The sequence below is a fragment of the Cucumis sativus genome, chromosome 3, assembly GCF_000004075.3.
Source record: "Cucumis sativus cultivar 9930 chromosome 3, Cucumber_9930_V3, whole genome shotgun sequence".
In the NCBI taxonomy this organism is placed as follows: Eukaryota; Viridiplantae; Streptophyta; class Magnoliopsida; order Cucurbitales; family Cucurbitaceae; genus Cucumis; species Cucumis sativus.
Genome location: NC_026657.2, coordinates 30,990,497 through 31,016,853, shown reverse-complemented (window position 1 = coordinate 31,016,853; position 26,357 = coordinate 30,990,497). Strand labels below are relative to the sequence as shown.

The 26,357-nt window shown below is 28.5% G+C and overlaps 2 protein-coding genes across 2 annotated transcripts; both read left to right on the top strand.

Annotated features, from left to right (window-relative positions):
* Positions 1-4,512: 4,512 nt before the first annotated feature.
* Positions 4,513-11,716, top strand: LOC101203128 (lysosomal Pro-X carboxypeptidase). Its single transcript, XM_004136447.3, has 10 exons — positions 4,513-5,018; positions 5,127-5,316; positions 5,832-5,965; positions 8,462-8,574; positions 9,326-9,446; positions 9,563-9,718; positions 10,405-10,560; positions 10,922-11,001; positions 11,081-11,130; positions 11,242-11,716. Exons 1-10 carry the CDS (start codon positions 4,641-4,643, stop codon positions 11,370-11,372), a joined length of 1,509 nt encoding a protein of 502 aa, XP_004136495.1. The 5' UTR covers positions 4,513-4,640; the 3' UTR covers positions 11,373-11,716.
* Positions 11,717-22,250: 10,534 nt separating this feature from the next.
* On the top strand, positions 22,251-25,543 carry LOC101214938 (B3 domain-containing protein At2g36080). Its single transcript, XM_004136651.3, has 3 exons — positions 22,251-22,997; positions 23,612-23,817; positions 24,972-25,543. The coding sequence occupies exons 1-3, from the start codon at positions 22,361-22,363 to the stop codon at positions 25,017-25,019; spliced, it is 891 nt and encodes a 296-aa protein (XP_004136699.1). The 5' UTR covers positions 22,251-22,360; the 3' UTR covers positions 25,020-25,543.
* The last annotated feature ends 814 nt before the right edge of the window (positions 25,544-26,357 follow it).

Below are 26,357 nucleotides of genomic sequence, written 5' to 3'. Positions count from 1 at the left end.
TAAATGGGATGAAATTAGGGAATTTTAGGGAGGCAATAGAACACCTTTGAAAGGTATAATCACCGACCAATTAAATGTGGTTTCAAAAGAAAAATAAAACAAAAATTTCCACTGTTTTAGATTGTCTTACTAGGAAACACTTCTCCATCTCAATGGCCTTCCTTTTTTTCCTCTCTCTTCATAAATTTCTCTCTTCTCTCTTCTCTCTTCTCTCTTCTCTCTACACACATTATTACTCTTTCTATACACTTCTTATTGTATCTTTTCAAAGAATGGCAACATTTTTCTTCCATCTACGCTACTCTCACCAAAATTATACTACAAACCTATCTTACAATTCAAAATATCACTCCCACCAAAATTCAATTGTGACACGTTTATATTAAAATTTAACTTTCAGATCTTTAAAACAAAATTATAAAATTGCCTAAACTTTATAGACTAATACTACTTTTTAAAATATTTTATAGATATTGTTTACTTAACGAACTTAGTTTGTATAGTCGTAGCTAAGTTTATTTATATGATATTAACATAAAATTTTTAATTCACTTACCTATATTTTGTTAACTTTGAAGGTACATGCTAAATAAATAGTAATTTGTCTACAATTTTCATTAGATGAAAAAAATATATAGTTTTTGGTTTAGATATAAACTTTTGTAGTTCTATATTATGGGTGAGGAGATGGTTTGTTTTATTATTATAAGTAAGTATAACATAAGATTTGATAAATTAAAATGTGTGAAATGAATAAGGTTGTGGTTCCTCACGTTGCTGGACTCTTATTTTTTAGTTGGCTTATTCAATTGATTTATATAAACAAGAGAAGTCGTTTGGATCTTCGTTATCAAGTGAAAGAAGGTGGTGGTGGTTTGGTGAATAAACAATAGAGTTGGCTTTTGGATGTAATAAGTGCTCTAATGATAATTGCTGGTGCTATAGGCAATAATTAAGGACACTTAAATACAGTGCTAAAATTCCTCCTATTTCTATATGTACAATTAATTATTTTAATTACCATCTTCTTCAACAATATTATATATAGTTCTTTTACCATCTTTCTCCAACAAGTTACTTTTACAAAAGTGCTTTCCTTTTCCTTCAAACATTTAAATCTTACTTACACACGGTAAAAATCTTCCAAGTGAAAATTTATTACCCACCCCATCTTTCAATAAACTTTCAACAGCAGACAATAAAATCATGATTGTAATTCAGTAGATTTTGTCTCTGGAAAAAGAGAAGCAATTAATTGAAAGTTTAGTGTTTGTTATCGTTAAAGCAACGTGAAATTTTAAATTTAGTCTTGACCATGTCTAAAACTAATAATGGTGTATTAAGAAACTTACTTTGAATCGTAAATAATGACATGTTATTTGGTAAGAAATAGATAAAGATTTTTTTTAAAAAAATAGTCAAACTCTTACGCAAGGTCTATTTTAAGATTTTGGTTCTACGACTAACTATAGTTAGTAGTTAGTTGTACGTTATTTCATTAAAAGTTAAAGATAAATACTCAAAAGAAAAACCTTAATTTTCATTATTGGTTGTACTAACATAAAACTCGACTGCCAGTATAGATCTCTAGTTTTCTCACCTAATAAAATTAAGTTACCATAGTACTTTGAATATTTAACTCGTATGTTTGGAACAATTAATGTGCAAAAATAATGGAATCAGGCAATATGCAATTTAAAGGCAGATGCAAAGTTATGAATTCAAAATTTATCAGGGCTTACCTAAAAAGGGTATTTAGTTACCGAATTGTAGGTCACCATAGTTAATAAAATTTACAATAATATTTACATGATTCTAACAAAATCTGAGAAAAAATCAGCATAATTCAAAATAATGCGTCTGTGTTTAGTCTTCTTCCTAGCCTACTACCACAACATTAGCTAACACGTGCTAATTTAGTCTTAGGTGACACATCATACATAAAAAAAATTGAGATAAATAATAATTTATGTCTCTAATTTAGACTTTGTATCAATTTAAATTAATTATGATATAAGTGTATAACTTTACGAGTCAGTATCAATTTAAATGTTAAACTAATAATCTATCCATTTAAATTTTACTGTATCAAATTAATCATTATCATCTTCTTCAAATTTAATTTGAAAACTATTATGAAAAACATGTAATCTTTTCCAAATAAACTTTTCGATTTTATTTTAATTGATATTCTAAATTAACTGTAATTATTTTTTTTAAAGAAAAACATAATATAATGTTCAAATTGTTGATATTATTTATCAATGTTTATTTAAATAAAAAATACACATAAAAGTTCAGTGTTTAAACTAACACAAATGTTATTTTAGGGTTTAAATTATTGGTGCAAACCCTCAATTTCATCGATATAAATTGATATTTGTCAAAAATAAAAAGTAAAATAAAAATAAATTGAAATATGCCTTTTTTTTTAGTACTAACCAATTTCTTAATATGACTATTGTAGATTGAAAGATAGAAAATTATATCAATTATTGTTGTATTAAATTCACTTACTACTTTTTTTTTTATTATTATTACATCGGGTGAAACTGTACATCATAGTATTCTTCAAACAACATATTCCAAAAGTGAAAGTACATTTATTTTGAATTTTGAAACACATCTGTAATTTTGTCATGCACTTAAATTATAAATCTGCCTAAAAATACAAAATTTATCAAATACTCCTACAATTGATGATTCTTAATTTTGTTTCGACATAACAAAAGTCAAATCTTTGGCACTATATATCTAACTCTAAACTCTAGTGAATGGAATGTGAGGGAAAGAATTGATGGTAGTGGCTAGAGGCAGCCACATAGTTGGACCGATGATAGCTACGACAACATAGTGAAAATGAAGAATGAATTACTCATGGAGAAATCAATCATCTAAAAAAAATAAATTTTTTAAAAATACAAGTGGTGTTTAACTTTTTTTTCTTCAAAACTAATCACTTAATTTTTTTTTAAAAAAAAATTAAACACTCTAGAAACTATTCCAAACAAACATGGTATTAAAATAAAAATGTATTATTAATTAGTTAGATTAGATCTTAAATAGAGAGACCAATTATTATGAAATTGAATAATGAATTGATCTAAAGACTTATCCTTGAAGAGCACTAGGGTCTAATTATATATATATATATAAATAGTAGTTTAGGGGTATTGCATTTGAGCATTATGATTAAAAAATTCCAACGATTTGAGATTGGGGTTGTACTGTCCAGGTGGCCTACCCTCCTTTTTCATCAACATTTTCCAATTGGGACCCAATTCAGCTTGCAAATCTTTCTATCTACAAAATTATACAAAATATCATTATATTGACTTCCTTTCTTCTTTAAATCACAAAATTATTCATTTGACTTCTTCATCCTTTATAATTTATATGTCTTTGGGACAAAATTACAAATAACACTGTGAACACTATTAAATCACTTCTACACAATCTTATCTTACTACCCTTCAAAATGTAGGATAAATAATCTTCCTTTTTTCTTTTTACTTTTTTATCCCTCAACAAATTATAAATTACGTAATTACTTTACCTACTATCTATTAATGTGTATTTCTTTGTCATTTTTTAAATAATAAGAAAGAAGGAAGGAAAATCCCACTATCCCTTCTTGCGTGATTTGTAATAAATAATTATTTAACTTTATTTTATCAACTACTAAAAGAAGTTTGCTCCATTGTTTTTTCACTAACACTTTTACCTATGTCATCCAATTAGTTAGAAATAATCATTTTACACTCTAGGGTGAAACTTTTAATTGATCAACAACACTATACGTCATCTAAATTGTACGTTTGTAACTCCAAATAGTAGCAAATGTTGAGTTATAGTATTTGTAAATGAATGTGTTTATACCTAGAAAAATGCATTTCATCTCAAACATCGATCAATATATATTTATATATTCTATTATCGTATATTTTAATTGTTTTATGTAAATTTTGTTTTCATTGTTTTTTTTTTTTTTGTTGTTTGTTCTACGATAATTTTTAAAATCTTATTGGTTACCTTTTTCTCTACAATAATTAATAGAAACATTAAATAAGCCAAAAGAAGTCGACAGGGGAATATAATGAAATATAGAAAGGTCATTTTAAAAAATCATAAAATAAGTTAAAATATTTAAAAACTATAACTAAATTTTTATATTTTATCAATGAATTCAAGGCAATTTATAGAAGGATATTACTACCTATCAAATATTTGTTACGAATAGAATTTTGTTATAGATATTTTTTATTATTGTTTTAAAAAAAGTAATGATATGTTGAAAATTTGTGATCATAATAATATATAACAGTCCATTTAAAATTTAAAATTTAATTCATTTTAATATTTTTAACTTGAAATTAATAGATATAAAGAGATTTAAAAAAACTATTTACACATTTCTATAATTACACAAACTAAACATCTCCTTATGAGTTTTTTCTCGTTATATATATTCAACCTTATAAAACTGGCACTCAAATTAGGATTAGGATTAGAGTTGATTTGTGAGTTTGTAATTGAATGTTAATTGATATTGAAAAAGAAAAATTGTAATTTCTGTAGAAGAAAACGCGGACTTCTGTGATTTCACTCCCAACTCTCCCCACTCCCACTCATCTCCAACAATGGCCGCTGCTCCATCCATTTCCCTTTCGATTTTCCTCTTCCTTTCCCTCCATTTCACTTCTTCCTTCTCCAAAATCCCCCTTTCCTTCCCTTCTTCCCTTCTCCTCCGCCCTCAAAGTTCTCCAATCGATCCCCTCCTCCCCTACCAGACCAGCTTCTTCACTCAGATCCTCGACCACTTCAACTTCAATCCCCAAAGCTATCAATCATTTCAACAAAGATATCTCATCAACGATACCTATTGGGGCGGCGCTGCCCATAATTCTCCCATCTTCGTTTACACCGGCAACGAAGGTAATATCGAATGGTTTGCACAGAACACCGGTTTTCTTCTCCAATACGCTCCACATTTCCGCGCACTCGTCGTTTTCATCGAGGTACTATTATTTCATTCAATTTCGTCTCGATTTTTGCCTTAATTTCATTTATTTTGTGTTTGTTTTATCTGGAATGGGAACTCTAGGGATTTTGTAATTAATTTGTAGCATAGGTTTTACGGGAAATCGATTCCGTTTGGGGGGGATGAAGATGTGGCTAACAGTAATTCCAGTATGCTCGGATATTTGAGCTCTACACAGGCGTTGGCGGATTATGCTACTCTCATTACCGATTTGAAGAAGAATTTGTCGGCGGTTGATTCGCCGGTTCTGGTCTTTGGTGGCTCTTATGGAGGAAGTAAGTCAATTCCGATTCTCCACCTATTTACTTTCCATTTTCTTGATTTCATCGCGTCATTGAATTTACTTTCCAGTTTCCATTTCATTTTCAATTATTGAATTTTTGGGAGACCATCGCCAATGGTTGATTCCTCTGTGTTGAATTGTCATATAGTCATTCATTTGTATTTATTACAAATGATTGATACAACCGTTTTTTAGTATCAAATACCCAACAAAATTTTGTTATATTTCTAGATACTTTCAACAATTTGATCGTTATAATAATATTTTTTAACTACTTGAGCTACATGTTTAGGTTGTCAATCTCCTGGAAAAGTAACTAAACAACAATCTTTAAACCATTTTCCCCTTTGATCATTACATATTTTATCCACCATTTAATTTTCATTTGTGATTATTTTAATAATTCTTGGTCCATAGTTTAAATTTGAATGTAAATACTTTTTTGACGCAAAATGTTTATTAAACTTGAGTAGATTTGATTTATCGTGGATTTGTGTGAGTATGCAGTGCTGGCAGCATGGTTTAGATTGAAATACCCCCACATTGCCCTGGGAGCTTTAGCATCATCTGCTCCCATTCTCCAGTTGGAAAATATTACTTCTCCTTATGCCTTCAACAACATCGTCACCCAAGATTTCAAGGTCTCTCTCTCTCTCCTTTACTCTTTACTTTTCTTTTTCACAATTCTTCTTGGAAAATAATACATTTTTAAATAATAATAATAATAATATATAAAACGTATGATGGTGTAATTAGGTGAATGAAAGACAAGAATTTTGAAAGAAATTAAGGACGAAAAATAAGGAAAATAAAATGAAGGTAATTTAGAAAGAAAAATGGAAAAAAGAGAATAAAACATAGAATGTGGCCCCCGTAATGATAGTGATAAGTGTTTAAATAGAGAGAGGTATCATATAATTAAAAGATAATATTGCATAAGGACAGCCCCACATGCCTTTGTGTCTCAAGTAACAAAAGAAGATGCCATCAACATTGCGACACAAATAACAAAACAACTAGAACGACAATAATACCAATTATAAACATTACAACCACCTCTTTATTAACGTATTTTAAAAATTCATTCAATTACAAATTCAATCCTCCTTACTCTTTTAAGTTTATATTTATTTTTATTTATCAACTTTCAAATTTGGTTCAACAAAAAAGTCTTAATTCTTTACTCCTATGTTTAAATGGTAACTATGTATTATATAAATTTAAATTTTATGTCACTAATTTTGTATCATAATTGATCTTTTTTAAATATTTAGAAAAATAAAAAACAATTCTATCACGCGAACAAATTGGACCTTATACATACATGTATGTAACTAATTAAGTTTTAGATAGAAGAAAAAAAGATTATTGAACTTTAAAAAAAAAAAAGCAAAGTTAATCAATAGTTAATCTGTGGATCAACAAAACTTATTTTTGTTTAAAATTTTATTTTAATAAAATGAATGTTTGAGCTTTTTTTCAATAATTAAATTTCGTCAACCAATTAGTAAAATTTAAATTGAAGTTAAAAGTTAGGGAGTGTTTGGACTAAGGGTTATCACTATGGAGTTAGGGTTATCGTAACTCAACACTTGTTTGAATGAACGGTTATCGAAATCAATCCTTGTTTTAGACTTACCATAACTCTTTTCCCTCTCTATTCATTCTCAATCTCTCCTCAACTCCCCATTAACTCTACCTCTCTAACTCTAGTAGTTTTATTCTTTCGTTCATTTTTTAAAATTTACTTTTTTTTAATAAGATGTCATTTGCTTTTAATTAATTTAATAATTTTAAAAAGAATTTTGTTTTCTTAATTTAATTTAATATTAATTATGATAAGTTTACGCATTTAATTCTCATATTTAACATTTTTTAAAATTTTATTATTTCATGTCTTTTATTGGTTTTTTACCTTTTTAAATATTTTATTTTAAAACTAATCTATTGATAAATTTAAGTTAAGTGAATTTCAATTATTAAACTTATAAAAGATCAAGTCAGGCGGTTTAATATTAAATTAAATTAACTTTTGAATCTTTCAATAACCTATAATGTATAACAAATATTTTAAAATGTATTTAAACTTTAAATATACAACAATTTTCTTTTAAAGATTCAATTTAATGGCAAATTTTTTCTTAATATTTATTTGAATTTGAATCTACAACTTTTACCAATTTATTATGCTCATATTTTTTCAAAATGTACTTTTTTTTCTCTTCTTTCTTATTTTTATATTTTTCATTACTTCATCATACTTTTTATCATTTTTGTTGTCGATAGAACAACAATCTCTCTTTAAAAAGGGAGAAAAAAGTAAAAAAAGTTTAAGTAAAAAAAAATTGACAATGTTTTATATTCAGATGGAAAAAGAGTAATTTATTAAACTTTAACAATTACTTAAAAAAAGTAAAAAAAAAAATTGGATGTATTTAAAAAATTTAAGACAAACTATTTTATAAAAAATAGGACGATTTGGTAAATTTAATATACAAAATTTGTGTATTAAAATTAGAATATGAATTTAAAAGAAAAATTAATAATTTATTCACACATAACATATAAAATATTGAAAATGAACTGTCATATTTTTTTAGAAAAATTGAAAACAGTTTTACGAAAATATGACAATTTGGTAAATTAAATATACGAAATTTGTGTATTAGATTTAGAATACGAATTTTTTTAAAAAAATGTAAAATAAAAAAATTCAAAACACTACCTACGAAACCTTTATCTCAAACATATTTTATCATAATTATCTCATAATCCTTCCTACATAATCTTTCCTCTAAGACATATTATCATAACACTACGTATTATAATCTTTTTTACAAACACATATTATCATAACGCTAATTTTATCCTAATCCAACCCTTCCTTCAAATGGCCTCAAAATGTTATTGGATGAAGATAAAAAATTTAGTCCAAATTGACGTAACATCTATACAAATTTTGTTTTTTCAAATATTTAATAGGCCATGGACACAAAATATAAAATTGAGAAGATATATATGTATATTTAAGAAAATATAAAATTAAAATATTGAATAGGTGATAAAAAGGAAAAATAGATAGGATAAGATGATAAATTTAATTTGAATGTGATTGCGTGTGGGGGAAATTTGTACAGAGTGAGAGTCAGAACTGTTACAGTGTGATTAAAGAGTCATGGCATCTCATTGACATCACTTCAACCCACCCACAAGGTCCCCAGTTGCTTCGTAAGTCTTTCAAATTTTGCAAGTAAGTTTTATTTACCCTCTTTTTAGGTTTAAATTATAAATTTACTCTTAAGTTATTTTCTAAAAAGAATTCATTAAGAGGAAGATTTATAATAAATTTACACCAGTCAACTTAGGTCCATGCTAGCTTCTTTTTTTCTGAAAAAAAAAAGGAAAAGATATTTTAAAAGTTTAGATGTGAAATTTTATCAAATTTAGAAACTAAATAAATAAAGAATTTTAGAGACAATGAACAATTTAGCTTTTTCCTTTTTTACCCTTTTTTACTTATATTAAATAAAGTGATAGATGTAATTAGGAAACACATGAATCATTTGTCATTCCATGTAAAGAATTACTTTTAAAGAAAATAGTTAAAAATAATAAAATATTGTTTTATTACAAAAAACTATATAAAAATGTAGCTAACGACTAAAGATTGTAGGGAGCAATTTTTCTTAAATCTAATCATAGTAGATAATTATTTTTGTTAAAATTATAAAATCAGCCCACCTTATTTCTAATAATTTTTATAATATTTATTTTTGTAAGATGCTTAAATGTTTCTATTATTATTATTTAGAATATAATAGTAGTTTACTTTCTCTACTTATTTAAAACATATGTGTGTACTACTATTACTGTTGAAAGGCTTCTCTCAACTTTATTATTTACATAGAAAACCAATATAAATGTTAATAAATTTCTGAATTCTCCGTGGAGGGAAAGAGTTAATATGTAATGAATAATAAGTTAAAAGTATGTTAATTCAGGGAGGCGGAGGCGGAATCGATTAAAAACTGGTTGTCAACAGCAATAATATACACGGCAATGACTGATTATCCCACGCCCTCGAATTTTTTAAATCCCTTGCCAGCATATCCAGTTAAACAGGTAATATATATATTAACTTAATTCCTTGCTCTTCCCCCTCTTTCTTTTTAACTTAATTTGTATCAGAAAAAGAGAATGCATTAAATATGAAAGTGCAAACATGAATGGTAGTGCAGATGTGTAAGGCGATTGACGATCCAAGGTCTGGGAACGACTCGTTTACGAAGTTGTATGGTGCGGCTAACATCTATTACAACTTCACGGGCACCGTCACATGTTTTGATCTTGACGATGATTCTGATCCTCACGATCTTGGAGATTGGTCTTGGCAGGTCCTTTTTTTCCTCTCCACTACTCTTTCTCTCTTCATTCTTATCTCTTTATTATATCTCGTTTGTTTTTTATTTATTTTATTTATTCCAGTTTGTTTTCAATTTTCTTAGCATCTAACCTAGACAAAAGAAGGAAACCGGCTGATGCCTTATGTGTTGTTTTAGTAATTTTAACGATGATGATGTAAGAAAAAAGGTAAAAAAAAAAAAAAAAAAAGAATAACAATCAAAAGTTTGGATTATATCTTATTTGGACTTTTTTTTTAAAAAAGGCCATTCATGTTGATTTTTCAACTTAATTTTGCGTTAGAATTACATTTTAATTCATGCACGTGTCATTCTCATTCTTATATAATACCATAAAATTTCCAAATTATTTAGTGTTCATACTTTCCATGAATCTTAAAATAAAGCTAAGTGAGCCTTCCTTCCCTTCGTATATTATTTAATATATGTTATATATATATATATGTCTATATGTGACCCATAATAAAATATTACTTAAATTAGTTAATGGGTTGACTTATAGAGAGACAGTTGAGTGGAGTACTGATTTGATCATTTGATTTCTGAAAAAGCAGTAACAAAGTTTGGAAGATTTAGGCAGTCCAAATTCTGAATTTTGGAAGCAATTAATATATAAATATAAAATATATAATGATGAGAATTAGATTGCAAAAATGCAGGCATGTACGGAAATGATATTGCCAACAGGTGGTAACACAAAAGAAAGCATATTTCCAGCCTCAACATGGCACTTTGCAGACCGATTTCAGTTTTGCAAAACCTTCTTTGACGTTGAGCCACGCCGTATTTGGATCCCCACACACTTTGGGGGACATGTAAGTCCCTTTTTCTTTATTTCCTATCCATGAGTGCTCTGGGAATCCTTCCTTCTGAACTAGGGTCCCCCCCAGGAAAGCAATAAGAAGTTGATAGTTAAGGTCTAGCTAATGGTAAAATGCACATTCCATTTAATATTTGATTTCCACTTTTTTGTGTCTAAGTGGAAATTAATGTTAAATGTAGAGGAAACAACCCTAGAAAGGCTTGAACAAGAGTCTCCTAGAAGATACTATTTTAAATCACTAATTAACCCAAAAGTCTATAATTTATTTTATTTGAATTTGGCCTCCAAAGATTTCTTTAATATAGTTTGTAAACATGGACACATAATTTAAAACTAAAGATATTGAGATGCAGAATATTGAGAGAGTTCTGAAGAGGTTTGGAAGCAACATAATCTTCTTCAATGGCTTGAGAGATCCTTGGAGTGGTGGAGGGTACTCTCTATCTCTCTCTTCATAATAATTCATACTTTATCTCTAACATAATTTTAATAATATTATGCCTTCAATTCAGGGTGCTCAAGAACATATCCTCAACTATAATAGCTATTGTGGCAAAGGAAGGTTAGTATTCAATATTCATCCCCACATCAAATATATATATACACACAAAATTACATATAATATAATAAATTTGAGGGCAGAAACAAATAATTAATACTGGTAATGAAACAGGAGCTCATCATGTAGACTTAAGATTCTCAAATCCTGATGATCCAAAATGGTTGAAAGATGTGAGAAAGCAGGAGGTCAATATTATTGAGGATTGGCTTTCCCAATATTACTTGGACTTGGCCCAATATTAATATCTTATTCCTGCCCACATGTTCATATAAAAGGCCCAAACACAAAGCCCACTCAGATGATGAAACAAATACGTCGTCCTCTCTACTTCATTGTTTTCCAAAATAACAAATCAAATCCATTCAGGTAAAGCCACCAAATGTTTCTTCTTTAATTCTTGGATGTTTTGAATGTTTTAAATAAACTCTCCCATATTCGAGGTGAAAGATTTGATTTTCGTACCGATGATTGATGATGAGATACCAACTAAGTGTATCAAATTATTATTTAATGGTAGAATAATAGGTCTCATCATATACTTTTAAGAATGCCAATAAAGTTTTGATGATTGTTTCTTTTCAACCAACTTACAAGTTTGTTGGTGTCTATTTTGATCTCTAAGTTTTACAAAATGTCTAATAGTTTAAACTTTAAATTATGTCTAGTAAATTCAAACTTTAAATTATGTCTAGTAAATTCTTAAACTTCAACCGGAATGAGCAACTGAAACCACTAGTTTAAGAAGAAGGGCAATTCAAATGTAGCACAAGAAAAAAGAATTGGTAAATATAACAAATTTTAAATACACTTATAGATGCTATATTTACACTCTAAACAAAATTGCTAAATACCTAATATTATTCATAAAGTGCTATCAATTATAATTGTTTTAAAATGAATACTTATTTATTTGAGTTGGCTAATCTATAATGGTCGTTTATATTTTATTTTAATACATAATCGAAAAAGGAAACACACGTTATGACTAATAAAATGATATTTACAAAATGATATTTGATCTGAATAGTGTTGTAAGTATGTAGAAAAGAAAGACAAAGCACAAATTTTACAAAATTTTAAATGGGCAAAAGGTGCGATAATTACCTGTTAATGCATATTTCCACCATTAAATTGTTATGTTGGATGTCTATGTTTTAAATCACATTCTAATTATTGAAATTTTTATTGTTATATATACACACAACACCACTTCAATTTGAACACTTATAACTTGAGCTAAAGAATATTATTATCTATCCATACATATCTCTACAACTAGACAATGATGTTAAATATTTATGGTCTAAACGTTCATTCACAAAAAAAAAAAATATCACTTCGTTGTATAACCATTTCGATTAGAGTAAATGTAACAAAAAAAATTATGTTTATTACTATCTATTTAGACTAGAATTACAAGAGTATTTCAATATTTGTGATCTATATAACAAAATAGAAAAAAAAGATATTTTTTTGTTTAAAAAAAAAAGATGTATGTACTCATCAGCAAAGCATTTGAAACAGATTTACTGTTTTTTTTTAAAAAATACTTTGTTTGGGAGCTTTTAGTTTAGAAAAGCACTTCCACCAAAGAAAAAGAAATGGTTGGAGAAATAGGTAAGGCTTCTTCAAATAATGTTAGTACAAGCAATAATAATGTTGTAACTCTCTATGGAATAATATTTATAGCAGCCTTTATTGACATGGTTCCCATGCTATATATCATCTTCTCACATTTGAATGGTACATTTTAAATAATTGCCACTCAAACATGCTTTAATCATTCACGATCTCCTCCCAAATTTTTCATAACTTATTCTTACTTTCGACTAATAAAGAGAAAAAAGACTATAACAATTATTTTCTTCTTTTATTCAATTAAAGATTCTTCGTTCCATTATAATAATTTTGGTTATAAGATCATATCCATATTTCTCATTCCTAATTTAAGATCTATCATTTTAGAATTTAGAAACACTATATTATTATTATTTATTTATTTATTTATTTTTGTAGGAAATGAAAAAGAAAATTTGGATGGTTGATAATTGATTACATAAGTTTGTTATAGATTCCTAAAGAGAAGAAAAAGGTAGTGTGATAAAGCACCTATATATATATATATGCTCTAAGAGTCAAATAACTTCTTGTTTTATAATGATGGATTGGTCAACTATGTCAATCCCATTTTAGAGGTACTTTCGAATTGCAATCATTGAAACTTCCTATCTTTTTCTTTAATCAAATCTACCAATATAAGATTTTGTTCTTTAAATTGGTAGTTCATGAAAAAAGGTTCAACATTTTCTCACTCTAATCCTCACCCTCTTTCAAACCCAAAATTTATTCTATTTATTATTCTTATTATCATTATTGGATATTCGTCCATTATATTTGAGAGAAATGGAAAATTGAATTATGTGTGGTAATGTTATTAATTAGTATATATGGTGAAAGTGAGTTAGCATTCAGGTGGTCATCACTGTGACCAACTCCTCACCATCTTCTGCCAAGTTAGGCACAAGAGATTAAGACACCCATTTTCCTTTTCCTTTTCCTTTGCCTTTTCTTTTTTCTTTTCTTGTTCATAAATAGAATAAAAATAAAGTCCAACTTTGTGGGCTCTTACCTTCCCTTTACTCTTCCACTCACACGTTCTCACAATCCAAAGCAACATCCCATCTTACCAAATATCATTTTCTAACCCATTTCTCCTTTTACTAATTATAACACAATCACTTAGTCTAATTAGTCTTAACATAAAGTTATGCTATAAATTTTGACTTCTCTCATACCTTAAACATATATGTGTTTCACCATAAACTAAGTTATATAAATCCGACTCCCTCTCATCTTACATATCTTCAACTAAAAGGAAAAGATAGTAGAATATGGTCTTTGGAACTTTAACTACCTAAACTTTTTTTTTTTGTATGAGCTTCTTTTCTTTTTTCTTTGTCCATATCTCTCCTTGTATTTAAAACTTTTGTTTGGGTGAGATGTTTTCGTACTAATTTTAAATATCTTGCCAAAAATTAAAAATTTATTTACCTTCGTTTAACACATGTTTGAATCTACCTTTAGTTATGAAATTTTATTGTACCGATATGGTGGATACGATTAACCAATTGATATGATTTCATAGTTATCTAGTTTAATAGAGAAGATTATCTCTTGTTGTGAATATAGCAACCCAATTTAGGTTTGTTGTTTCATTTTCGAGATTAGGAAACAAAGTCACTCACCATCTAACGCACGTGCCAGTTGAGTTTTGAAATTTTGGTTGTGGTTTTAGATTTTTTTTTTCCTTTCTTCCTTGAAAAAGACGGAGGAATAAGTCTTGTCCGTGTTTGAATGATTTATCTAACATATTTATGTGGTGAATATAATTTCTAGTTGAATGGTTTTTAGTGTTTTATTTTTTTTTAAAAAAAGTTAAATAATAAATTCATTTTGTAATTTATATATATATAGGGGGAAATTGAAATTTTAGTTTGTTAGTAAGAAAATATAATAAAAAAGAGAGATATATATGAGGAAAAATGGTTGAAATGAGATGTCATTTTCGTAGCACATAATCATTCTTCCATATACATTATGGAATTGAAAGATTTTGATGGGAAATTAAAATATATGGAATGGAATGAAATATCATACATTATATATATATATATATTAGAAAAAAAAAGAAGAAGAAGTTATTTTTGTTGTAAAATAAAAGATGTGTTATATTGAGAATTGACAAAAAAGGAAAAGGAAGAAAGTCAAATGGGTATACGCAAAGCAAAAGGGACCATTTTTGTTATCTTAATTAATATCACTTTCAAATCCACTCTTCTCCACGTGTACCACTTCCTTCCTTCCCCCATCGCCTCTACTTTCTGATTTTCCTTTCAAAAACACTTTTCATTTCTTCTTCTTCCTTCAAAAAACACTTTTTTTTTTTATATATATAAGAAATATGAAAATGGTTAATTAATATTATTTGGAAGGATGTGGGTGGGGCCATGGAAAGGAAATAAAAGTGGCCGGTTATCCGCATGCGGATCGGGTGGGAACTGGAATAACCCATTTCGGCCCAAACTCCCAGGCCCTCTCCCTTTTTCTTCTTCCTCTACAAATTCAATTCACTATATATTCTTAGTAGGATCGTTAATTGCTTTTTCCATTCTTAAAAATATAATAATTTTTTTAAAAAAATAAAAATAGAAGGGCCATGTGGCGTCCACGTCAGAGTTATATTGTATTAGAAAGGGAGGAGAGTTGTATGTGACCAACGACTCATGCGAAATTGAAGAAGAAAAGAGAAGAATGAAATGGCTTACACAAATATCACACTCTTTGTTTTCTTCACCAACCCACTATTATGTTACCATCTTTATTTTTCTTTTTTAAAACAATCTCTTTTCAATTTAATCACATGTCTCCAGTTTAATGTTTATTAACTAATATCACTTAACAAGTCATTATATTGCTAACTATTCCTTTTTATGTAGGGGGCTTCTTTTTTAACTTTAATTAATTCTTTAATAATATTTTGAGTTAACTTAATATACTTTAACATTTTTATCAATTTAGTTGGGATGACCATCTACAAGAAGAGTTAATACATTTTTCAAAAACACGTGTATGGTATTCCCTCTTTCACAATACAAAATGACAATTCTTTTTATTACTTAATTTAATTAGATTCTCTTTTATCACTTTTTGTATGTCTAATGTTGTAGTTTGAATAAGTTTAAGTCTTTTTTTTGGCTCATCTCTTTTTATTTATTTATTTTTGTTCCACAACTTTTGGTATGACCATTTTTAACTTTTATTTTTTAGTTCAGATGCTATGATACTTTGTCTAGTTGAACAATTTTTTTTAGGGATTGTACAATTTTGTCATTTAAATGAATAGCTTTTTTTAAAAAAAAAAATTATAGAGGAAAAAAAATAAAGAATATAGGCTTTCTTTATTCAAAAACTTTGATATTAAAATGATATCAAGAACTAGTCATAAGATCTATATTGAAAAGACATCAACTAAATTAAGATATTTGAAAGTATAAACTCAAATGTTATGTTGACCTTAAAATTTGATACTCATATCCCATGACATTTCATTTCAATCATGTGTCATAGAGATTAGATTTATAGATTATGTTTGTTTAAACAAGTTTGTAGGTTTATTCATTGACTCAACATGAGATAAGAATCTTATTATATTTTAATAACTCAAATCAACAATGTACTAAGACGAGTTATTTCATTAATTAATTTATTTTTTTGTTTCTTAATAAAATGAAAATTAGTTGTGTTAAATTTAATATTCCAAATGTTTGATTCTTAGAGTAAAGTTGGGGAACAAAGAGAAACATTCGAATCTCCATTGGATTACGATACATTACCCTTAGAACATAATTATAATATAATCTACCTTTGTCTTGTTTCATTGAATGAATACAAATCAAAACTCTAATGGCCATCAATCTCTTACCCCAAAACAAAAATCACCTATTTATCTTTCTAGCTATAACTCTAAAAAAAAGACAAAGAAATTATTCAAAGAGATCGTCGTAGTATATGATTGATAACTCAACGGTTTCCTAACGTAGGAAAGAGAAACTACAACCCTACTTTGAATTTATATTTGTTTGTGTGAATCCACATCCACATTCAAACTGTGATTGGTCATGGAATAACTTTCCATTAAAAAACCTAGTGTTTTAACAAAAAAAAGTTATGAGACTGACAATGATTTATGTACTGTAGTGTTTGGTTATATAAGATCGAGAGAAATTGCAATGGTACTATGAACTTGTCTCTAGGTGTATCTGATAGTTATTTAAGACATCCATATCGATTTGTGAATTACTCACATCGCATTGTGATGAGTCATGAATATTAATTAAAGAAAGAAAAAAGAAAACTGGTGGCAGCATTTTCTCAATATCTCTGCAGTTTGCTCTGATGTTTGGGCATGGAAGTCATCAGATGTTCTAATAAATAATGCATTAATTGAAACTATTATTATCATGAAACTTTTTAGGTGTTTCTCGAATGCTTCTTCTTATGACATCATTTCTTGAAAGTTGCATTTTGATTTTGTTTTTTTTATAAATGTCGAGTGATCGATGAATGAGTAAATTTTAAACTTTTTGTGCAAATTTATATAAAAATCCTAAACCAGGATTGAAAAATACTGTGGTTTTGACAGAAATTATATATTGAGCCAACCCATTATAGATTATGATTTTTACCTTCATGATATTGTTTATTATTCTAACAATATATTAATGAAGAGGGTACACATTCAAATAAAGTTGATGCTGACTTATTAGTTATTCTTATATTTTATGTTAACGAGATTGAAAAATGATCGGTAATTGGTAACTAATTATTTGAACAAGATACTACAGCTAGGTATTATTATTGATATCTTAAACTCTTATTTTTCAATCCTCATTCAATAAGTTAACTATAATTCTCGCACACTAATTATTACATCAAAGTAGAAGTTTCTAGTTTGCTTGAAAATCTTTCCAATGTTTTGAAATTGGCCCTTGAATTAATTAGAGAAAGACAAAGAGTTGCTCAAATGTATTTGAAATTTGCATATCTAGCCTTATATATACAAAAATAAATATTCAATTCAATTGGAAAAATCTCACAATGACACAAGTGAGTGTGAAATGGTCTAAACCCTAAAATGAGAAGGGCAGGTCTGTGAATTTTGATTTTGACCTTGGGAATCGATAAATTAATATCTGAAAATTAGAAATATCTAAATAAACAATTGCTTTATTGTTTTAGAACATCATTCCATTTATGGAAATTTCCTCTAAATCTAAAAATGGGTTAGTAAAAGGAAAGTAAAATTTTTCTTTTTCTTCTTTTACAAATTAAAGAAGCCCTCCCCATGAAGAAAGTTGGTCCTTTATTATATATACATATATATATGTATGAGGAAACAAATGAACTAAACATTTTTTTATAACTTATGTACTCTCTCTCTATATATAAATAATAATAAATGGTTATTTAAGAATAAATTTAAAGGGGAAGGAGAAAGATGGCAGATTCTGGTTGAACCCTAAACCTGAAATAGTTTTGAATTTGTTTGTGGTGAAAGACTCTCCCACTTGGCCACCACACCATCGCTAACCATAACCTCTTAATAATATTTTATTTCAGGTTTTTCACCTCCAAAACTTCACTTTTCAACTAAATAATAATAATAAAGAATAACATATTTATGAATATAGATATTAGATGGAATATAATTTAACCTAAAATGTATCCATTTAACATTTCCGATTTTATTTTGTTTGGATAAGTATATATGAAATGATATCTACAGTTTTATCAATTATATACTCTTAAATAACTTTTATCAATCAACCAATCAATTTATATAGATTAAATTTGTATTGAAGGCTGAACTAAAGATTCTAAAAGATTTTACAAGTTAACTATTTGATATATTTATAAATATTTTAAAGTTGTGTTGTATTTTTATATTGTTTTTTATGGTGCTATTGACTATATTTTTTTTCAAAATTAATTAAATTTAGAGGGGAAATATTTTTTTATAAAACGAATTGAAAATATCTCAAATTGTAGAAGAAGAAAAAAAGAATTTCTTCCACTTTACCACTTACTCTCATTTTCTTGGATGGAATTCCGGGGCTTGTCCAATCAAACACATGATTGAGATCAAAACTACAACCCCTATATTCATCAAACTCATACCTAATGATAACAACTTGATATTCAACTTTTTATCAGTGACATGACCAACACTTCTACATCTTTTTTTTATCGGTCTAATGTCCAAACATAAAAGTTTAAATTCAAATTGTGTTATATTTAAAAATATCTACATAATATTAAAAATACGAACAACAAAATATCATCAATAAATTGTTGAATAAGAAAGGTAAAATGTTTACTTACTAATTTTTCTTTTAAATTGTATGGTTTTAAATTCAACTTTAGAGATTATCTATTAAATTTAAAATGTTTTTATAAAAAAATATATTTTAAAATACCGAGAGTAAAATAAAATGATGTGATAGAATGAGATTAAATTAATTAAAAATGATAATATAAGGGAAAAAAGAAAAGAGAAGAAAAGAAAAGGATTGGTGGGGCATTGGGTAAGAAAAAAATGAGGGAAGAAAGTGTGTGTTTATAATATGGTACCTTGAAATTGAGGTGGCTTTTGTATCTAACTCTCCCTATCAACACATTATCTTTTTGTTTATTTATTTTACCAATCCAACCACACCTAAATATAACTCTAACTTATTAGAATATAAAAGAAAATGGAATTTAGAATTAAAGTTAAACTAAAAATAAAAAAAATGTGAGAGATAAATAAAGAAAGAGACAGAGAGGCAAGAAGAAGGCAAGTGTGTCTTTGCCTAAAAAGAGTGAAGACATAATTGAAATATATATTAGTGAAAGGATAGAATTCAAACACGACTATACTTAAATTTAATTCATATGTGTATATATATTCTTTATTATTATTATACGTAATTGGACAATAAAATCTTATCTCATCTCATCACATCTCTGCTGGGTTTTATTGGAAACCCAAAAATAAGAAGAGATTGGGATTTGTTTCTCATTTTTTATAAACTCATTTTTAATATTATTTCATACTTATATTTATATATATTTGTCTGCAAAAACAGAAAATGGGGTTTAACATTATATATATATAAGCTTTGAAAATTATTTCAAAAATATGTAGAGCAATAATAATGTTGTCATGCACGTGACTCAATTTTTTCTAACCCCCAGTTCCGAAAAAGGACCACTCTCCCCTTCTATACTTTTCCAAGTTGATTTGTTTTGAGTGTGCTATGTTGCGTCAATATGGTCCTACTATGTTACTCAAGATCGATATGACTATGGTTATGTAAATAAACCACAAATTAATTATCTATCTCAAAGGGTCAATAGTTCTATCTCTAGCTTATTCTTACGTTGACTTATATTCAATAAGTTCAATACTTTTTGTTATTAGATTGTTAACAAATCTTTTTATGTAACATACTCTATATTCTTAATGATAGTTCTAGTTTATTTAACATCAAAATTAGACTATGCTACTTCATATGTATATATATATATATATATATATATATATATATATAGAACTTTAACGACGTGTCTTGTTGAATTTGTTGCTTCAATTATTCTTCTTCTATACTATAAACTTTTCTATTTATTTTATTTTATTTTTGTCCAACTGAGACTTAATTTAATCCACATGTTTAATTAGTTCATTTGGTTCCTGTTGCTTTATCTAAACAAAACAAACAAAATACTTATGTGAGAATAATCAAATTAATGTCAAATTTAGCCATACATAAGCTGCCCTAAAAACAACTCATAAAACATGCTATATATATATTACCATTTAACTCTAATACTTTAAAATGATTTGATCTGATTGAAGTGATAATATAATTAGGGAATTTAATTGTTAATTAATTGGTTGTAGTAAATGAAAATGTGAAGTAATGATATTTTTAGTGTACGATATTTGAAAGAAAGTAATAAATAATAATAATAATAATAACAAATGGGAAAAGCCCTAAGAATCAGTGCAAAGCGGAATAGAGCATTGGACTGATAATTGGAAAATGGATCACAATCATTACGTCAGGGAAAACCCTCCAACTATTCTCTTTTCTTTCCTCTCATTATATCTTTCTTTTATTATTTCCATTTAATTGTCTTTTCTTTTTATCTAATTTCATTCTCAATTCATTCAATTACTAACATTTCTATTGATTTTATATTATTTTTCCATTTATATTGTAAGAAAGTTCACTCAAACATTAAAAAATAAATTAACAAAATCTCTATTTTGTTTTATTTTTATATATCTAATCATCGTCTTACTATTCTTTTTGTTAATCTAAATAGTTTCTTTTTATTATTTTTACAATTAATTATTTAAAAAAAAAAACTATCCATTTCTATATTTCATGGATACTTTTATTTACCTTTTCTAAAATTGAGATACAAAAATTTTAGTCACACACATTCCGTAATTTTAATAAATAGATGTATAATGATTCAAATCATAAGCTTATTGATCTACACGTCAAAGTCTATTGTTCTTGTCATTTCATTTTTTACTAATTTTTAAATAAAATTAGAAAAAAGCTTAACACTATCGATGAAAGCACTAAAATATTAAGAAAAGAAAAAAAAGAAAAAACAAATTCTACGTACTAAATACCATATTCTAAGTCTAAAAAATAATTTAAAAAACCAGATATCAAATCTCCAAACTTTTAAGACAACACTTAATTAATGTGTGAAGCTATACTCATATTAACCCTAACACAGCTGTTCGTTTAATTTTAGTTTTGAATTCAATTTTAATGTTTTTATTATTCTGTTTCCACCAAACTTTAAAATTGGGCATTTTGAGTTCAAATAGTAAAATAGTATTTTTTTTTTTTAAGTTAATGATCTATATATATATAATAATAATATTAATAATGAATTTAAAAAGTTAATGAATAAAAAACAAGCGAAAAAGAAAGTGTGTGTATATATATATATATGTATATGTATATTTGTTCACTGAAATTAATGATTGATGCATTCGATCACGCGAAAACCTCAATTCCTTTCCCTCTCTATCTCTCTTTCCTTTTCGTACTATTTTTCGTAACTTACTCACTCTCTCTCTCTCTCACTGTCATGTCTTTTGAGACTTTTTTTTATTCTACAAAAAAGGTTTACTTCTAAGAAAAATGAGGTATTTTCTTCAACTAATATGACTCTTCTAAATAAATAAATAATACATAACCTACACTTAATTTTGTGTACAAATTTATTAACATTTAGAAAGTTCATTCGATATACTTCAATAGAAAAATCATTTAAAAGAAGGTTAAAATTAAATTAAATGCACATTCGTTTTCCATTCCTTAGATAAAAAAAAAAAAAAATATATATATATATATATATATATATATATATATATATATATATATATTGAATTGTTTTAAAAGAAATCAAATTAGATGCACAAAATAGATATTACTTGAAATTAAATATGAAAATATATGTTAGATGACAACTCGCAAATAGAATGGAAATGGGTGGAACCGATGCAAATAAGTACTTTTGAATGGACTGTGGAGTATGGGTGTGTAGATAAAATCCTCACTCATTTCTTCTGTGTCTTCTAAACAAAAAGAAAAATAAAATGTCCATAAACAACTTTTCTCCTGACTTCCATCAACCACCTCTTTTCTCTACTTCCCAACTTCCCATCATGCTCAACTCCAAATCCTCTCTCTCCGTCGCCCCCGCCGACCACCTTCCCATGTTCGAGAAACCCTTGACCCCCAGCGACGTTGGCAAACTCAACCGTCTCGTCATCCCCAAGCAATACGCAGAAAAATACTTTCCCCTCTCTCCCTCCGCCGCAGTCGCCACCGCCGCCGCTGCCGCTGCCGCCGGTGACTCTGCGGATAAGGGGTTGCTCCTCAGCTTTGAAGATGAGTCCGGAAAAATATGGCGGTTCCGTTACTCTTATTGGAATAGTAGTCAGAGCTATGTGCTGACCAAAGGGTGGAGCCGGTTTGTTAAAGAGAAGAGGCTCGATGCCGGTGATGTCGTCGTTTTTGAACGCCACCGCCGTGACGGTGATAGGTTGTTCATTGGGTGGAAAAAGAGGTCGGCACCGTCTCCAACGGACAGTGCGGTGGCTACGGGGAGTGGTGGGGTTGGCGGCGGTGGAGGTTGGACTAGAATGTTCTGTTCTGCAAATTCATATCCTAATTCTCATCGTCATCTTCCTTCACCGCCATACCAGTCTTCTTCCGATACTCCTCATGCAGGTTTTTTCTTCTTCTTCATTTTTTTTTTAAAAAAATTCTTATTTGAGTAAATTTATTAACATTTTTTATTTTTTTATAAAAAAAATCTAATTTTATGGTAGTCCAACAGCTCTTCTTGAACCCAAAATTAGCTTTTACTCCTTTCCCTTTCCTAAACTTCTTTTTCTCTGTTGAAATTGGAATTTGAAAAATGAAATGTTTTAACTTTATCCAATTGCATAGAGATTACAAATGGAATGCCCTTTTCTTTTTTCTTGTTCTGTCCAGAAAAAAACCATTGGTTTTGAAAAATCCTTTTGTTTTGGGGGAGATAAAATCTTGTACATTTGGAAATCATTAACCAAAAAAAAAGGGCGAAAAACGAAATTCAATAGTTGAATACAGTTAATAAAACGCATGATTCATGAAGAAGGCAATTGAGTTTTCATTAAAAAAGCAAAATTTACAATTATTTGGGACTTCCAAGTTCATGTACGAACACCCACAAATCATGCGTTTAACTACCGAGAAATTTGGTAACAAAATAAAATAACCAAGAAATTGATGATAATATTTGTATTTTATTTGTTAACTAAAAAAAAAAAGAAAACTTGAAAAATGTGCATTGTTTTCAGAGTCCTCTGTTCAGAGTCAAACAGTGTCGATTGGGAATTCAAAGATACTGCGGCTGTTCGGAGTGGACTTGGAGTGCCAAACCGACATGTCGGAACCTGAACCACCGTCGTTGCTCAATATCGGGTCAAGTTTAACTTTATCGGGTCGAGATCCAACCCGCCACACCTTCTACCCACATTATTCTTCTCCTCTTCCTCATCACATGGTATGCCAACTCAATTTCATATTTATCATTATTTTCCTCTTTTTTATTTTTTTAACTATAATATATAAAAATTAAAAACGTTGCATCTCTGATTCCTCTTTTAATTGTTTCCCCTAATCAGACAGAGTAGAGTCAAAGTGGCAAAAAAAGAAAAAGTTTTTTTTAAAAAAAAATAAACAAGAAAAATAGTGATGAGAATGGCTTCTTGCATTAATTAATTTGTACGGTCTCCTCTTTTGCCTACAAAATCTGCAAAGTAATCTAGAATTGTAGCTAAGCTGCAAATATTGCCCAATTTTATGATGATTCATTGTCATATGCTCACTCACTTGTATTAATTAATATATAGCAAAGGGAAGATCAAACTACTACAATATGAGTAGCATTATAAAAAGCTTGTATGCAATCTATACCTTTACTTTAGAAAAAAAAAAACAATACTTTTCAATTAACTTAGAATGCAGTTTCAAAATTCAAATAAAACTGAAAAACAATTTTTTTTTTTTTTTTTTGGTAAGGCAAATAATTAGCGGTTAATATTTTCAAAAAATCGATAAAAGTTCAAAAGTGACTAAATATGGTTTAGGCTTCAAACATTTCTGGGATGAATTCAAGATCAACAAGTAATGTTTCATGTTGTTGGCTATGTCTTATATTAAAGAACCCGCAAATCAATGCATAGGAAAAAGTTACAAATTCTTTTTTTTGGAAAATTGAAAAAAGAAAAAGAAAAACGAGAGAGAAAATGGTAGGTTTCCAGATTGTAAGGGGGACATCGTACTTGAACAGCAAAGGAGAAATGATATCGGACCAAAAACTCTGCACAAATAAAACCAAACCTCTGAAAACTTAGAACCTCACTCTCTGTCTTCACTTCCACTATAATTTCAAAACCTTCCCCTTCTTAGAAACCTACACAATAAAAATTAAAACCAACCCCTGTTCAGTTTTTACTGCCCTTTTTTCTGGGCCTATGTTTTCTTTTTTTTTTCTCTTTCCATCTTAAAATTCTGCAAAAACCTCTCTGTCTGTCTCCCAAATCACTACAATTTCTACTTCATGATTATCTACATATATGTAAAATAATTTTGTTTTATTCATACACACACTATAACAGGTCATTTTATGGGAGTTCTAAAATGTGGTTGTAACAGGATTTCACTTTCTCACAAGATGTCAACCAGACGAAATATCAAGGATAGAGATGGGTGGATGTGACGTCCCTGTACTGCGAAAAACCCCACTTTTTATTTATTTGTTTAATTAAATTCCCCCACCACTTCACTTGACAAAAGTCACCCCATTAAAAAGAAGGGGAAAATACATAACAAAAAAAAAGGGAAATCCCAGATTTTCTGGCCGACTTCCCAAGGTTATGGATGGAGGGTGTAAACAGAGATGACGGATAAGGATTAATACGAGTGGGGTCCAAGAAGAAAGCAAATGGGAAACTAGGGCCGTTGAAGGTCAGGAATGAGGAATCTATTTTGAGTACTGTTGAGATTCTGGGTGGAGATTTTTGAGAGATTAGGCTCAAAAATATGAGTAATGGAAAAAGGGGAGGGAGAGGGTATGGGGCTGTGTGTTAGTGCTTTTTATTTTGGGTGGGTGAGGATTAGATGGATCGTTGACACTCCCGCCTTCTACTCCTATTACTATTTTATAAGTTTTCGCAAAATCTAACCTTTCTTTCTCACCTCATTTATATAAAGATCTTCTTCTCACTTGTCGTGTCCTCATCTGCTCTGCTTCACTAGAGGTAGATGTTCAATTTTTTCATGCTTTGTCTGCCCCTGCATTCAATATCAAGATGGAAATTTAGATTCATTTTGAATGAAATGAAATGACATCTAAAAGAAAATCCAGCTTTGTGATGAACATACAATTAATCAAGCATTTACTACAGTGATTGTTTTCACAAAAACTGTGGTGACCATTTATCAGTCCTATCACCATACTCTCAAACAGATAACATGTTTATTTTAGACACGTCATGCACAATTTAAAAGAAATCACGTATCCCATTTGCAATCAACAAGTACCAATCAGGACTACGAACAGTATATCTATAGTTTGTTAGACATCTTGTTTGTTACATTTCGTCTGTAAGAACAAATGAAAACCATCACAGGAAAAAGATGAGTTGTCTGTGAATTGGCTAGACAAAATGTAATATAGCCTTTTCTTTTCTCTTTGTCAACTTATTTACTTTTCTGGAAAAGGTAAGTAATGAGATCATGCATTGATGAGCATGGTATTGGGTTGTGTCTACAGCCATCAATGCAGCAAATGTTCAGTACAACTTGCGGAATTATAATAAACATATCATCAACTAGTGGCTGAATTACACAGAATAAGCATATTATTATTACCTGTGCAAATGATGAAAAGATGAGTTAGGAAATCTTACTAGCGGGGCCCATAAAGGTTAAGACAAGAGAGATAGCCATTGACCTCGGCTGATGGTTTTCCAATCTTCATCAGTGGCTTTGAAAGTGGGGGGTCCCCAGATATGTGTGCAAGCTATCATTGGCATTGAA

Excerpts from the sequence above, each read along its gene's own strand:
- LOC101203128 (XM_004136447.3), top strand. The coding sequence starts at position 4,641 with ATGGCCGCTGCTCCATCCATTTCCCTTTCGATTTTCCTCTTCCTTTCC. Across the intron at positions 9,719-10,404 it reads TTGGAGATTGGTCTTGGCAG|GCATGTACGGAAATGATATT; the intron begins GTCCTTTTTTTC and ends GCAAAAATGCAG. Across the intron at positions 11,002-11,080 it reads GATCCTTGGAGTGGTGGAGG|GGTGCTCAAGAACATATCCT; the intron begins GTACTCTCTATC and ends CCTTCAATTCAG.
- LOC101214938 (XM_004136651.3), top strand. The coding sequence starts at position 22,361 with ATGTCCATAAACAACTTTTCTCCTGACTTCCATCAACCACCTCTTTTC. Across the intron at positions 22,998-23,611 it reads TTCCGATACTCCTCATGCAG|AGTCCTCTGTTCAGAGTCAA; the intron begins GTTTTTTCTTCT and ends CATTGTTTTCAG. Across the intron at positions 23,818-24,971 it reads CTCCTCTTCCTCATCACATG|GATTTCACTTTCTCACAAGA; the intron begins GTATGCCAACTC and ends TGGTTGTAACAG.